The sequence below is a fragment of the Stenella coeruleoalba genome (genome assembly GCF_951394435.1).
Source record: "Stenella coeruleoalba genome assembly, chromosome: 8".
Lineage (NCBI taxonomy): Eukaryota > Metazoa > Chordata > Mammalia > Artiodactyla > Delphinidae > Stenella > Stenella coeruleoalba.
The window spans coordinates 1,872,314-1,888,414 of record NC_137154.1 but is presented as its reverse complement, the minus strand read 5'-3'; the positions used below and the strand labels follow the sequence as shown (position 1 = coordinate 1,888,414).

Below are 16,101 nucleotides of genomic sequence, written 5' to 3'. Positions count from 1 at the left end.
AGGCTCCCCAGGGGGGCCGCTGGCCCTGACTTAGCGTGGTCGTCTTTATTGGCACGTGAAGGGTGTAGAGAGCAGAAGCTGGGAACACGCGGGCCTGCAGAGGCCCGAGCTGAGTGTGAGCTGGGGCCGCCGGGGGGCTGCGGGGGGGGTTCTGAGGACAGAGCCTAGACTGCGTTCCTGAGAAAAGTGAGGCCCGCAGAGGGGCCCAAGGGGGCCCAGAGAGTCCCATGGAGCCTGGTTTTGCATCTGGGAAACTGAGGCCCAAGGGACAGGAGAGTCTCGCTCCATGCTGGGGGAGCCGGAGCCCCGGGGTGGGTGATCCAGCGGCGGGAGGGCTGGGTCACCGCCGAGGGGCCTGGGCCGGGGAGGAAGCCGCAGCAATGACCTCATCCCCTAGGCCTCCGGGCCGCGGCTCACGGGGTTTTTAACCGCAGCATCGCAGGACAATTCCCTGGTATGTTCCCCACCAGAAGGCATGGAATACGCGGTGTCTGTGTTGTGCTTTTGAGTGCCTCTCTCTTTGTGTGGGATTTGAAAAAGGAAGGAAAAAAAAACAAAAAAAAAAAACCCTCGATTTCAGAGACAAAAACCAGCCCCTCACCTGGGCCCAGCCTGGGTCTCTTATTCCAGAGAGCGGGGAGGGGAGTGTTTCTGCCACAGCAGCAGGACAGGGGGAGACACAGAAGAGCCACCCAGACCCAGAACTCGTCCACAGGCGCGCGTGCGCACAGAAACACGGGCACAGAGCACACACGCACGGACCCACGCACACACACGTGCGTGCACACGGCGATGTGCACGAGCAGACACACACGCACACCGCACGCCTACATGCACAGACACACGTGCACACAGGCAGGCACACACACGTACGCGCACACACACACACACACCCAGGGCTTCCTGTGAATTCAGGAACCATGTTGGGAGCCGGCCCTGCAGCCCTGGCAGTGGCCCTTTTCCCCGGGAAACCACAAACAAGGCTCAGATCTCAAACGGGCCCATTCACGGCCCCGGGACAGACCCTGCAGCAGAGATGAGATTCCACCCAAAATGGCTTTTTCAGGCCCCCCAAATCTCCCTGGTTCAGCAGAACGCTTAATCCCTCGGAGGCCGCCCTGGGGCTCCCTCACACAGAGCTGAGATAACAGCTCTCTGGCCCCATAAAAGCGAGCGCATGAAAAGAAAGGAAGAAATATGGGCTCTCTGGGAAAACACAGCTTTGAATGACTTTTTCTCCACCATTTAAGCATCGTGCTGCTCTCGGAATCCTGTGTGGAGCCCACGCTCGGCCCCTCCTGGGCTCCCGGCTGCGGTCTGGCTCCGCTCGGAGCTCTGGGCCGGGGCCAGCGGTGCCCGCGATCCGCGGACAACAGCGCCACCTGGTGTCCCGCGGCCCCGCCCTGGGCCGCCTGCAAACACCCGCCCCCGCGGCCCCCTCCCCAAACCCGGTCTCCCTCCGCCTGGGGGCTACCCCCGTCCCCACCCCGCAGGCTGCCACCTCCACCGAGAGCTCTGGGGCGCTGCGCCTGCCCGGCCCACCTGAGGCTGCCCGCTGCAGGAGGGTCCCTGCCCGTCCCCACGACCCCCCAGCACCCGCTTACCTCCTCCTTCCCCTCTCAGGGCAGCTCCTCCTCCAGGAAGCCCTCAGCATCCCCGCAGACAACCCCCCCACCCCCCTCCCCCAGTCCCTCTTCACCTCTTACCTCCTTCCCGTCCCCACCCCGGACATAACTCACATCTACCCCGGAGGCTGGGCCCGGGGCGGCCTCATTCCTCCCAGTATCGCAGACGCCCCACACCCGCCATGGCCATGACTCCAGTGGCAGCTGGATACGGCCAGCTTAAACCCACCGCAAAGGATCTGTCTCCACAGGCCAGTGAGTTAGGAAACCCCTGGAAACCTTGCAAGGCCATCAAAAGGTTAGGTCTGAGGCCATGCTGCTCAAGCCCTCCGTTCTGCAGGTGGGGAAACCGAGGCCCAGGACTGCACACAGCTTGCGGTGCCCCCCGGGGCCGCTCTGGGCACGTGGGTCGAAGGAGGGGTATCCAAACCCCGGAAGCACCACTCTGGGCCTGCGGAGGGGTCGCAGCCCCTGGGGCCCTGCCTTCAGGGGTGGGGAACAGAGCAAGGAGACAGACCCTGTGACTCCCCCCTCCCTCCCGCAGACCCCTGTCACACCCAGACCGCTGGGGCAGGAGCGGGGTGTGCTGCAGGAGGGACGGGGACCGCGCAGAAGGCGGTTAGGGAGGGGGTACTGAAGCAGTGACGGCCAAGTCGAGGCCTGACGGGAGGAGAAGCCGGTCCTGTGACATGCCGAGCGGAGCACGTGCAAGGGCCCCGAGGCGGCCGGGAGTGTCCAAGGGTCAGCAAACAGTGCATCAGAGCGGAGGGGAGCAGCGGGGGCGGGGGGGGGGGGGACAGACATGCGGGCGGTGCCGGGCGAGCAGCACTTGGGGGCCTGAGAGGCCCAGCCGATCCTGAAAGCCACCGGGAGCTTCTAGAACGATCGGAGTTTTGTTCTGGGGAGTCGCCCCCGCAACCAATGGCTGCTGTGTGGAGAGGACTCCCGGGGGGACGCGAGGGTGGCAGCGCGCAAGGTGCTGATGTGAGAGAACGGGGGTGGACGAGGGAGGCGGCACAGGGTCTCTCCCCTCAAAGGGGTGGGACGGGAGATGCGACCAGAGCGGGGGGCCCTCTGCTTGGAGCAGGGGAGCTCCGGGATGACCGCTGGCACACGCATCCCGGGCCCCAGAGAGCGAGGGGTTAGGACCGCACCCCCAGCTTGGGCCGAGCCCCCATCTTCAGCAGGGGAACGGTGCCCGCACTGCAGAGAACGGCCACCAGGTGGCACGCGGGCCTCACAAATGCCGGGACTGAGGGTGGAGGTCGGTGCTCAGCAGGGAGCGGGCGGGCGGGCGGGGGGGGGGGGCTGCCGGGCAGGGGCCTGCCGGGACTTGGGGGCCGGGACGGCACCACGAAACCTGCGAGGAGACCTGTCTGAACGTGAGAGCACTGACTGGGGAGGGAGGTGCTCCCGGCCAGGCCAAGGGGAGAGTGGAGGCCGGACCAGGGGAGGCCCGAGGCCGCCAGGGTCTGCCCCCACCCCCAGGGCGGTCCTGGGGTGACCCCCCCACCAAGGGTCTGGTTTCAGTGGCGATTCCCGGGCCGAGAGTCTATGCGGGCTTCACCCGGCCCATCCCAGCTGCACCCAGAGGCCCTGCATGAGATGCCCAAGGATTTGGCACCTGGACTCAGGACCCTCGGGGCTGATGCAGGGCCCGGGGCGGCAGGGTGCACACAGGGGCGGTCCCTGGGATGCTTTACATCTAAAAACCTAAGAGTAAATCTCCCAGCAGAGGAGGAACTGACCCCAGTCACTCAGGGGGCCTTATGGGCTGAACTGTGTCCCCCGCAAATCCCTATGCGGAAGCCCTAACCCCCAAGTCCTCAGGATGTGACTGTATTTGGAGCTGGGCCTTCAAAGAGGTGAGGAAGGTAAAATGAGGTCACTAGGGTGACCCTAACCCCACAGGACTGGGGTCCTTATGAGAAGAGGAGGTCAGGACACAGACACACACAGAGGGACGACCCCGTGAGGACGCAGGGAGAAGACGGCCGTCTACACGCCGAGGAGAGAGGCCTCAGGAGGAACCAGCCCTGCCCACACCTGGGTCTGGGATTCCAGCCTCCAGGACCAGGAGATAATACATCCTGTCGTTTAAGCCGCCCGGGCTGTGGACTTAGTTATGGCCCCAGGAGACCTACAGGGGGCGGGCGGCCAACCAGGCCCCTGGGCCCAGCACCACCAGCACTTACATTTGGTAGAACGGCAGCCTTGGAATCTGGGCCCAGCCCGGCAAGGTCTTCCTGGCCCCTTCCAGCCACTGCCTCTTGAACCTCAGTTACCTTGGCCGCGAGGAGACCCCGGGAGCAACTCGCAGAGCAGATGTGCTTTGTGCGGTCTGGGCAGGGGCTCAAATCACCCTGTGATAACCCAAAACGCCAGAGACACCCCCCAACTTTCTCCACTCTCTCCCTGCCCCCCACAGCTCCTCCCCTGCAGTCTGGGAGGTGGGAAGGAGGCCGGCCAGAGGGAAGGACAGTCCCCAGCCTGGGAAGCAGACACACGGCCGGCCAGGGCACCCGGGATGCTCACAGCAGAGAGAAGCACCTCCGGCTCACCCAGAGGGAGATGACCCCTGGCCTGCCCCAGGGCCTGCCCAGAGCAGGGGTTTGGGGACATCTCTCTGCAGGCCAAGAGTAACCGTCATACTGCCCGAGGGCACTTCTGCAAGGAGCTGCGGCCTCTGGGGCCTTGGCACGGACCTGTTTGGCACCCGGGTTACCTCCATAGGTCCTCAGGACCAGGCGAGCGGGGGAGGCTCCATGACCCCAGAAGGCCCTCCGTCTTGCTGGGATGGCGGCCGTCCTACTTTTCAAACAAGTCCCTACCTTTATATGAGAAAGTATAACCCAACAGGACAGTAGAAACAAAATGCCGGGACAGTTATCCCGGGAAAGCACGGACATCCGCCGACACCTCCACAGAGGCAGGAAAGACACCCGAAAGTCAACACCATCACTTTAGAATCATGTCCTCTCATTGGACTTGAAGGACTGCCCCCCCCACCTCTCTGCCCGGGAGGGCACATTCCTTCAGAGGAAGCACAGGGAGCCCCCTCACCCCTGGCCCGGTAAGCGGAGTGACTGACAGATGCCAGTCTCCACACCTGAACAGCACGCTAGACCAAACCAGGCAGCGGAATTCCAAAGTCAGAAAACTCTAAAGGACCAGAGGAGAAACTCCCGCACACAATAACAAAACAGAGGCCGTCACAGGCTGTACAAGCGACAGGAGCAAAGGCTTTTCCAAGACACCAAAATAGCCTCCAGGAAACGTAATGGAAGAGAAGCTCCCATCTGAGACGGCAACTAACAACCACCATTATCATATTAAACATAATAACAACGACGGTCTATTACATTAAAAATAATAACAACGACGGTCTAAAAGCCACATCACGAAACCATAAAAGCCTCCTGGGTAGAACAGACACGGCTTGACCATGGACAGAAAGACCCCACCCCAGAGAGATGTCGGTCTCCCCAGATGCATTCATCAAACACCATCGGATTTTTTCTGGGAGGCAGACAAGCTGATTGTGAAGGTCACTGGGGAGAACAAACAAACAGGAAAGAATTGCCCCTGAAAGAGAAGAGCCGGGCACGGATATTAACCACTTGTTAAAACAGATTTGAGTGCAGACATCAGCAAAGCAGCGTGGCTGTGGGAGAGAGGCACGGACAAGCAGCCGTGGACAGAACAGGGAGACCCCAGAGCAGAGCCGCTGGCATCTGGACATCTGGTTCACAACAAAAATGGCTCCTCAAACTGGGGAGCAAAGACACACTTTGGAGTAAGTGGTGCTGGGAGGGGGCAGACGAGAGGGACAGAGCGAGAGCGAATCTGACCTTCACGCCGGGATGTGCCCACTGCCGTCAACCGCTTAAAACCACACGACTAACCCGGACGAGTGCTTGAGGCAGCTGTGGCTGTTTCTCTATACCCTGAGAGGGGGAAACTCCTGTGACCCCAAATCCAGAAACATCAAAGGGAAAGTGGAGCCGACGGCATGCAAATAAAACAGGCACGGCCTCAAGGCCACGTTACGAGGACTTGGGGACCCAAGCTTGCAGCCATCAGTTGGCCAGGGCTGGAGGCAACCTGGCCAGAGGCTGGGGCAGGGGCTGAGACACCTGCAGGGTCCGAGTACCAGCCAGACCCGGGGCCACGGCGCAGGCCGAGCAGACCACAACCCCGGCTCCTTGTGCCCGCGTCCTCCTGTCCTTCCTTCCTGGCCCAGCTCAGAAGCCCCCTCCTCCAGGAAGCTCTCCCAGACCACCAGGCCCCGGGGTCCTCCCATTCTTTGGCCTTCTCAGCCCGACGGCCACATCCTGGCAGGTGAGGGTGCCAGGGTAGGGCGTCCCCACACCTCTAGTCCCCCAGTATCAGGGCGAGCCTGTAGAGCCAGCCAGCAGGGGGGCTCCGGCAGAGGGGTGTTTTGTGGGTGGGAGAGGCCAGGAGCAGCTGGCTTCACCCCCTGGTCCACACGCCTGGGGGATGAGAGCGCAGGGCCCCTCACGCAGCTACGTACCATCCAGAAGAGGGTCCCCGTGGCCAGGGCGACATACTGCTCGATGGTGGACAGCACGCTGAAGATGAGGCAGACCAGAACAATGAGGAAGCTGCGGGACAGGAGGACACGCAGTCAGCGCCCGTGCCAGGATGCCCCCCCCTCCCCGCTCAGACGCGGCCCAGGCCCGGGGAGCAGGCCCTGCCCTCCCCGGGTCTGAGGGTTCCAAGGGCCGCCAACCCTGACCGCCGACCGTCAACAGTGCACCAAGTGTGGCACAGCCAAAGGCACGTGACGTCACCCGGCCTCGAAGGGATGAGCTCTGACCCAGGCTACGGTGGGATGGGCCTTGGGACCCCAAGCCGGGAACCAGCCCCTGCCCACCACCTGTCTCTAAGGTGTCCAGGACGGAAATCCACAGAGCAGAGAGCAGCTTGGTGACCTCCGGGGCCAGAGGGGCCTCCTTCGGGGGAGGGGAACGTCCTGCACCTGCACCTGCACGTAGGGGTGGTGGCCGCAGGGCTCTGTGGCCGTCCGGACAACCAGGGCAGCGCGCCCAACACCAGCTCAGGGGCTGCAGCACAGGCGCCAGGAGCGGGCGTCTCCTGCAGCCGCTAACGGGGCGCCACCAGAGCCTGGGCTCCCAGGCGGGAGGTTGCTCTGACGCCTGCCTCCCCCTCCCCATCCCGGGGGTGGGGGTGTGGGGAGGCCAGAGGTGGAGCCCACGAGCTGAACAAAGGGAAGGCGGCAGCCCCTGCCCCCGGGGCCAGCCCCCAGGCTCAGCCCCTCCCACCCCATCCCTGCACAGCCGGGCTGCTCTGACCACACCCGAACCAGTAAGGCTTCCTGAAGGCAGACCCTCGGGCCCTTCCCTCCACGTCCCTGGATGAGACCAGGCCGAGCCCCCAGCCCTCCTCCTGCCTGGGAAGAGGACGACTCTAGCGGGAGCTCCAAGCACTCTCTCCAGGTGGGTCCTCGCGTGGCCCCGGGGCTGCAGATGTGGAGACAGCTCTCTGGGCCCACGCCACGGAGCCCTGGCCCTCTCCCCACCGAGATCCTGCTGTCTGCAGTTGCTTTCACCCCCCATCCCCACACGCCTGGCCTGTGCCCACTAGGAAGCCCACTGCATCCCCCCACTGCCCCACTCCTCCCCACTCCAGCCCACCTTCCCTCCCGGCCCCTCAGAGTCCGCTGAGAACAGGCTGCCCGACACAGACCACACCCCACATTTCCTGGAGGAGACAGGACCCGGGCCGCCCAGATGCTCCTCCCTGCCTGGGGAGCCCCCCCCAAGACCCGGCTGCTCTCCCGCAGCTCTCGGGGTTCCCTCTAACAGCTCTCGTCTCCACCTCTCTCCTGGTGCCTCACACAGGCTGGGTCAGCTGGACCCACAGAGCCGGGTCCCAGCCACCCCTCTGCACCCTGCCCCTTCGTCAGCCTTGTCTCTTGTCCTGACCACAGTGCTTGCCTCCACCCTGGGCCCCAGAGTCCACCCTGCCCGGCCACTGACTGAGCCCTCAACATCACCCCCACATGACACCACAGTGACCCTGACCCCAGCTCCTTCCCAGCATGCCCCGCCCCCCACCTGCCTCGGGGCCTTTGCACCTGCCAGTGCCCCGCCTGCAAGCTCCGCACCCTCACCCGCAAACGGGACCCAACGCTCACCCCCACGTGCCTCCACCTGTGTCCTTCATGCTCACATATCACCGCCGGGCCTGGGGCCTGTTTGTCCCCTTCTGCGCCGTCCACCCCCAAGACCACGAGCCCCCAGAGGAGGGCTGTGGGGTGCCACCCCCGCCACACCCCACGCCGGGGGACGGGGTCTGGCGCACAGCAGGTACTCAGTCCGCACCTGCTCAGGTGCACCTCCATCGAGTCCCAGCTCCCTCCTCCGTCCCTCCCATGCTGGCCCTTCCTCTGCGCCCCGCCCTCCTCTCTTCGGGGTACAGCCTGGCTCACACCAGCCCCCGCCAGGACGCTGGACCCGAAGCACAGTCTGAACGCAGCCCCGAGTCCCGCAGCGGCTCCCAGCAGGACCCCGGGAGCCGCAGCCCTCGTTTGGCCTGGGGCCTCCCGGGACGGGAGACGCCAGCGCCCCAGGGCCCAAGGCCGCCACACCCGGTGCCACCCCCAGGACCCTGCACGCCCACCACCCACTCCGCCCGACTGCAGACTCGCCTGCCAGCTCAGAAGGGCGTCCAGGCCCGCCCAGCCCCCAGGGAAGCCCTTTAACAGATGTAGCCGTGCCTCCCTGCTGGGACCTGAGGGCATCCCTTGTGTGGTGACTGAGACCCTGGGCCCCCACCTCAGGAAGCTTTCGATCTCAGGGGGACACAAGCGAACCCTGGCTGGCAGAGCGAGTGCCTGGCTGGCCCGACTGTCCCTCAGGCACAGAGCTCACTTGCCCCCGGCCCACACCCCGAAGCCCCGTGAGTCCCAGGGCCTCGCTGCCCGGCTCAGCCGAGAGAAACCAGGGCAGGTGAGGTCCCCCAAGGAGGGAGGTGCCCACCCCACCCCACCCCTGCCCCCAGGCCCCCTGGGTGTGGAGGCAGCCGCACAAAGAAGCCACACTGCTGCTTCCGGGCCTCAGTTCCCCCATCGACACAGCCGGAGCCACGGCCCGCGGCCACTGCCTCTCAGGCCAGTGGACATCGGGCAGGGACTCAGGGGTCAGTCCTGTGGCTGCCCAAGGCTGGGCCCAGTGTCCCACCTCGTGCCCTCTCCTCCTGAGAAGATGGGCAGAACCCGCCCGCCCACGGCCCGTGGGGGTACTTCAACCACTCTCCGTCGGGCCACAGGAAGCCGTCCGGGGACAGATGCCACAGATGCTACGTACAGGGAAACAGGGGCTCGGGCTCCACGCTTCCCAAGGGTGAATGAACCTCGCGTGGTCAAACCACGGAGGTCACGAGGCCAAGGCCCGGGGGTGGGGGCGGGGAGCACGACACACGTGGTCTCATCTCTCTCTGACCACCCCCGCCCCGAGGGACATTTGCGATGACACCCAGGGTCTGCCAGGTGATCCAGGACAATCCCCCAGATCCAGATCCTTCTCTTAGCCACACCTGCGAAGCCCCCTTTTCCACACACACTCACACTCAGATCCAAAGGTCAGGACACCAACATCAGGGCTGACCCGCAGTCCCCACGTCAATAAAACCGGCCTCAGCTCTGAGTCACGTGCCCTGTGCCCCGCACCACTGTCCCCAAGCCTGCGGCGACCCGCAGCCAGGAAGGTGAGGGCCGGGAGGGGAGGGGGCCGGCCCGGGCCAGGCCTGGACCCAGGTCTTTGGGCCCCACTGCCCAGCGCTCGCCAGCCTCCACGGCCAGGATGTGCTCGAAAAGTCCTGAATTCCCTGCCGTCCCCTGTCTCCCAAGGCAGACGAAGCAGACGGAGCCCAAAGCGGCGCATCGTGGTGGGCGCTGCACGTGCTGCCAGGCGGCGGCTTGGCCGTGCCCTGGGCCTAGGAGGCCGCCGTCACCCGGCTACAAGGCCTGTCCCTGTATGACTCTTGCTGCCAGGGTGGCAACCGGCCGTTCGCTGTCGCTGTTAGGATGACCCCGGACAGAAAGCAGAGCGAGGGCGTGTTAGAAGCGCGTGCCAGGCCGGGGCACAGAGACCCCGGGCGAGGCCTGGGGAGCGTCCTGAACGGGCTGCAGGTACCACGGCTGCCGGGAGACCTCTTGTACTCGCTGCCCTGTGTCTGGCTGTGCTCAGGGGGCCGGGGGAAGGGTGACTGAGCCTTGCCAAGGAGGAAGGTTCTGGCCAGAGCAGCCCTGCCTGGGGCTGTGGACAGGCCGGCATGGAGGGTGACAGCAGGGCGGGTGCCCTCACCCCGAGCTCCGCTCAGAGGTGCACGGAGACCCCCCGCTCTGTGCGCCCAGAGGCTGAGGCTCTGGGTCAGAGCGCGGGGCCCCTGCCCGGGAGCTCCTCCCCGGGGACCCGGCTGGAGACGGCTTTCCCTAGAGATCAGGGGGTTTGGCGTTCACGATCTCTCCACACTTTGCTAGTCTCAGCCTTGCTGCATTCTGAAGGCTAAACAGCTCTTCAACTATTCGCACACGTCGTGCTAGTTTCAGAAAGAATCCCTTAACAAAGGCGATTCTTGTCCCCTCCAACCTGTCCTGCGTGGGGCCCGGAGCCTCAGCGATGCCAAGATAGGGTCCCTGCCCTTCGGGGGCCCGCAGCAGCCAGAGGCACCTGACACCCCCCTCCTGCCTCTGCGGGGCTGGCCACCACCTGTCCATTCCAGCTCACCTCCCAAGGCCCCAAAACCAGGCAGCCACAGACCCCAGGAGCTGGGAGACAGAGGTCCAGGGAAAGAAGGAAACCACCCTGTTCTTTGGATGGGGCGTGGGGAGCAGGGCTGCGGGGGAGAAGAAGCCCCTTCGGCCCCCAGTGCTGCTAGATCCAACTTCCCAGGAGGGCATGTGCGTGCCCGAGGGAGGTGGCTACAGCCAGGGGGAGGCAGCTCCGGCCCGAGGACAATGGCCTGCTTGTGCCCTGACGGCTGACCCGCCCCGGGCACTGCGGCCGCCAGCCCCCGCCCCGAGGGACGTCCGGAACGTTATCGGACATCATTTCAGGATCTGTGGCAGCAGGTGCCCTGGAAACACAGAAGAATGCAGGAGCCGTGCCAGGGCCGCGGGCCGCAGCTCAGCGGGAGGGCGCTCCAGGCGCAGGAGGCGGGCTGTAGACTGCACCCCCTTCAACCCCCGCAATGGGCTGGGACCCCCAGTACCTGGGACTGGCGGGCTCACCCAGGCCGGCGCCCCGCAGAGGCAGGGCGTGGGCCGGACCCTCAGGGAACCTACGTGAGTCTAACCGTGACGGTCTCTCCAGCCCACAGGGAAGCCTCTTTCAACACCGGGATGTTTCCCAGTGACGTTGAAAATGTGAACAAGAAGCACACACTTCACGTGCAAAGGGCCTGTGGCCTGTTCAAGGCGCCCTCAGAACCCAGACGCGAAAGACCTCAGCCTTCGGGCTCCCCGGGCTCTGAGCTGAGATTCCGGGACACTGAAATGCGGCGCTGGGACGAATCAGAGAACGGAAGATGTGCCGTTACCTGTGTGCTCAAATTATTCAATGTATAAAAATTACGTACTTTGAAAAGCTCTGTCGGTCCAGCACGATTCTGCCCCTACGAGGTGCCTTTGAGAGTCATCAAATCCACAGACACAGAAAATAGGATGCTGGGGGCCAGGGGCTGGGGAAGGGGATGGGAAGTGAGTGTTTAATGGGGACAGAGTGTGTCAGTTTGGGAAGATGAAGTTCTGGGGATGAACGGAGTGACGGCTGCACAGCAATGTGACTGCGCTTAGTGCCACTGAGCTGTGCGCTTAGAAATGGTTACAGGGTAAATTTTGTTACATGTATCTTAACACAATTTTTTTTAAGTTTAAAAAAAAAAGGAAACTAAGTAAATGACTTCTATACACAAGCCCTGGATGGCTGTCGGTGTTTGACAAAGGCTATAAATGAGGCTGAGCGAGGTTCAAAAACCCGCCCACTCTGCCTGGACCTTCGGGCGATAACAGACAGAGGGCTTGTCCAGTGGCCTAAAGCTCCCGGCCGAACTCCGAACGCGTGATTTAACAGATTAGCTGCTGACGTTCAAACCCCAGCCGTATCGGAGGGGCTCCTCTTTGTACAAAAGTCACCCTGAAAGATAATAAACACCTCCGAACAAACAGAGGACAGGTAGCCCCGCTCGGGCCCCAGGGCTGGTGAGCCAGCGCCTGGACGTATCCCCCGTGGCACTGGACCCCCAGGGGGGAGGCAACCTCTGGTCCCACCAGGGCTGTCCCCGGGGTTGGGGGCAACACTGCCCAACAGGATGCCAAGACCCCGCGCCCCGCTGGTCCAGCCCACGCGCAGCACTGCTCTGGGTGGGGCTGGGCCGGGCACGTGGCAGCTCACACCTCAGGCCCAGGTGCTGGGTGCTACGCACAAGCTCCCCACCACACCCCGTGTAGAAGGTGTCGTATCACCTCCCACAAGGAGACCAAGGCCACAGCGAGGCGGGTCCCGGTTCCAGGCTGTGGGGCTGCCCCTCCCGCCCACTCTGTCCAGCCCTGAGAGGGCCCTGGATTGAACAGCAAGAAGCAAGGGGACCCCAAGGCTCTGGGACAGCAGGTACACGCCCAGGGCCACAGGGCCAGTGAGCCCAGGCCGGCCAGCCCTGGGGCCCCCTGCCCAGCTCCAACTTCAAGGCAAGGACTGAGCCTCCCCCTTGGGCAGGGGACCCCATTGCCAAGGGCCAGGGTTCTCCAAGAGGGAACGCCACATCCAAGCCTGAACCACAGGGTGCGGGGGCTCTGTCCTGGGCAGGCGGGGGGTGGTGGGGAATGGCGGGACTGGACCTCTTCCAGCTTCTGGGGGCCCCAGGCATCCTGGGCTCGTGGCCGCATCCCTCAGTCTCTGCTCCATCGTCATGGGGCCACCTCCTCCATGTCTGTTTCTTCTGTGTGTCTCTTATGAGGATGCCTGTCACTGGATTTGGGCCCCCTTCCCCCCGGGTATCCAGGATCATCCCCCCCTCTCAAGACCCTTAACATCACCCTTGCCAAGACGCTTTTTCTACGTAAGGTCACGTTCGCAAGTTCCAGGGGGCCTGACATCTTTGGGGGCCGTCATTCAGCCTCTATGACATATAGAGCGTTTTAATAAACCAATAAACTGCTTAGGGTGATGGTATCCATTAGTGAATCTTCAGTGAGTTTTCAAAAATCAGCATCAGGTATCTGGTAAAACACATGTTAGTGTCACGATTTTTAAAACAGTCCAAGATAGGTTTAGAGTTTCCTGCTCACCTTGTCACTATGTCTGCAAAGACCCTCTTTCCAAATAAGGTCACAGGCTCCAGGGATTAGGACGCAGCCATGTCCCTCCGAGGTCACCACTCGGCACTGCACCATCCAAACGACATCACGCCACGGAGCGAAAGGAGCCGGAGTGGGAGTCGACCCGGCCCAGGTGAGGCTCAGCGCCCCAGGGACCCCCGCACTTCTCACCCAGGACCACAGCAGCCCCCGCACCCCGTCTCCCCACCTCGTGCCCGGCAGGGTCCAGGCCAGGCCTCCTGACCAGGGCTTCCAGGGGTCGCCCCCCACCCAGCCTCCCCCCGACCAACTCTGAACCTTCCACGGGGCTTGTTCAGAGGCACCGAGTCTCGTTCTTTTATGAGGTTCACTCGGGCGATGTGAGACCCGTAGCTAGACGGAGGCCTTCCACAGCCTTGTGGGGTTTCAGCTGACACTTCTTCTGAAAGTGAACTGGGCTAGGGACCCCGGAGACACAGGACCTCACACCTTGTGCTCCGGCTGGGCCCTCACGTTGTGCCTGTGCACACAGCACCTCCCTAAAGGCCAGGCCTCCACTGCCTGGGGGCCACCACCACCGGGGGGCCACCAGGACTGCACCGGAATCTTCAGCCCACACCCCACTGGTCTCCCTGCCCCAGTCTTTCAACGTCCACTGGGCGGCTGGGGCAATCCTGGGAAAATGCAAATCCCACCAGCCCCTCCCAAGCTAAAGATTCTCCAATGAACTCTGAACTCCAAACCCACTTTCCTGGGCTTCCCCGCAGGGGGCCGGCCTTCTGATGCCACCGCTGGGCCCTGTGGGCCCTGCCCCACTCTCATCAGACCACTGACCACCTGCTGCCCACTCTTGCCCCAATAGAGCAAAGGCTCCCCAGGCAGAGGCCCATCTGCCGATGTTCCACTTTGAAGGCCCCGTATGGGGCTTGGTACATGAGTGTTTGTTGAATGACTCACTGACTTAATGAATGTTTTAGGTTGAACTCAGGAGCTCAGTGGAAAGAATTCTCAGTGCCACCTCCTCCATGTAGGCCTCCAGGGTCTATCAAACAGTGAGATCCTTTCATGCCCTTCTTTTCCTCCTCGCCCTGCCCTGCCACATCCCCCCCCCACGGTCCCAGCCAAGCCCCTACAGGGCTTCCAATGGGCCAGGACCCCAGGCAGCGCTCCACGTACGCCCCCCCTCCACCAGACTGCATGCCAATAGTGCCAGGCAGAAAGGAGCCTCCCGGGGGTGAGGGTGGGCTCTGACGTGAGCTGGGAGCAGGCACGGCCACCCCCACTGCCAGGAGTGCACCATGACGCACTGGGTGAGGGCTCTGAGGGCCGTGGTCCAGCTGCCCGAAGTCGGCCCCAGAGGCAGCAGGGATAGGCTGCCCCAGGAGAAGACCAACTCCAGGCTAGTTGGAGGAGACCACGGGGGGACACTGCACCCGTCCGGACCACCCACGCCGCCGGCCCCTCCCACGCCTGCAAGGCACTGCTCTCGCAGCCACTCTGCTCAGCGTCTGCGGGGAGGCCACCGGCCGGGCAGCGACCGCCAGGGTTCAGCCCGCACCCTCTCCTTGGGGCCTCTCCCCGAAACTCAGGACGACGCAGGTGAGGGGACAGCTTGGGCACAGGGACGGGGTCCTGCTCCCCCGGGAAGGCGTGTGACGTTTCCGCCGAGAGCAGCGCACCATAAGGACAGGGGGTCTACCACCCTCGCTCACCCGACGGCCGCGCTCAGGGACCCCGACCTCCCCGCGCAGACACAAACACGTTCCATCCTGGAGGCCCCGGGGAGCCCCCCGGTTGAAGGCGCTTCAGGCCCATCTCGGCCGGTCCCCAGAAGCCCCGCTGCACCCCACCCCGAGGTGGCAGCGGCGCCCCCCGCACTGGCCATGCATTCCGCTTCGACAGCCCTGCAGGGCGGGCAGTGGGGCGGCCCGGGTCCAGCCAAGCTCCGGGGCCCCACAGGCCACCGCCCTGCCCAGCGGCCTGGTTGCTGTCAGAGGACGCGGGTGGTGGCCGCTCTCGCGTCTCATCCCGGCGCCCGGCGTCCGCTCACGTTCTACGTCCACCTCAGCACAGGGCCCTCGCGTTTCCGGGGGGGCGACCCCTTCTGCTGAGGGCCACGCCAGCGGGGGGCAGCTGGGGGCGCAGGCGAGCACAGGCCCTGGCTGAGGGCTCAACCACATCGCCCTACGCGGTCAGTTCAAAGCCTTTTCAGGGCACTAGAGGGGCGGCTGCGGGGGTCTGGGGGAGGGGGTGCCGTGTGTACACGCATGTGCGATGCCGCAGGCGCCTGTTACACCATCAGAAACACGACAGCCACATCCGAGCACCAGGCTGCGGGCGACTGAACTGGGAACGTCCAGCCCCAGACAGCAGGGGCAGCCACCCCCAGATCTGGGACCCCATCCTCCTTCCCCTGAGGAGCCCCGGCGGGTCCAGGCCTCGGAGGGCCTCCCGTCCACTTGGTCCTCGCGAGAACCGGCCCAGAGAACAGGCCCAGAGGCGGGCCTGTCCCTCATCGGAGGAGAAAGAGAGCACGTGACTGCCCAGAGCCAGGGGTGCACACAGCGGTGGGGAAAGGGACTCCAGGGCCGCCCTGGAGTGCAGTGCAGGCTCCTCCCACCAGGCTGTTCCTCCCGCCTTCAGGAAGACACGGTCCACCCGAGTGGCAGGGCCCGTCCTCCCACCGACCATCCCTGAGGGGCTGCCCCAGCCCAGCGGTGGGAGGACAGGCCCCAGGCGGGCTTGGCTAGGAGGGCTGGGGGATGCCCCGGCCCTCGGGGTCCCAGCACTGGACGGCAGGCCCACCTGAGGCAGGGCCGCCTGGCAGAGGACGAGCCCATCCAGGGCCCAGGGCTGGGGGGTGGCTCTGACCCGCACAGTGTCGCCTACGCTAAGCCTGGCTGCCCGGCCCGGCCCGGCCACGATAAGAACCCCCTCGGAGGGTATATTTAGAAGGTGCCAGAGAACGAACTGAAGTGACCCCACGGAAGGGGCCTTATCTGTCCCAGGACACTGTCGCCTTCCCCGTGAAAGAGGCCCGTTCCGGGTGGGGGCAGGAGTCCAGCAGGCCCTCCCAGAGGGCAGCGCGGGCGGCTGGACGTACCTGTGCCCACTGGCTCTACCCAGACACGGCCT

At 64.3% G+C, this 16,101-nt stretch overlaps 1 protein-coding gene across 1 annotated transcript in view; it reads right to left on the bottom strand.

Moving 5' to 3' along the window:
* KCNQ1 (potassium voltage-gated channel subfamily Q member 1) overlaps nt 1-16,101 on the bottom strand; it is a 349,058-nt gene that overhangs the window by 287,879 nt on the left and 45,078 nt on the right. The window contains exon 2 of the mRNA XM_079928195.1: nt 6,160-6,250. Coding sequence (XP_079784321.1) covers nt 6,160-6,250 — 91 coding nt within the window. The remainder of the gene's footprint in view (nt 1-6,159; nt 6,251-16,101) is intronic.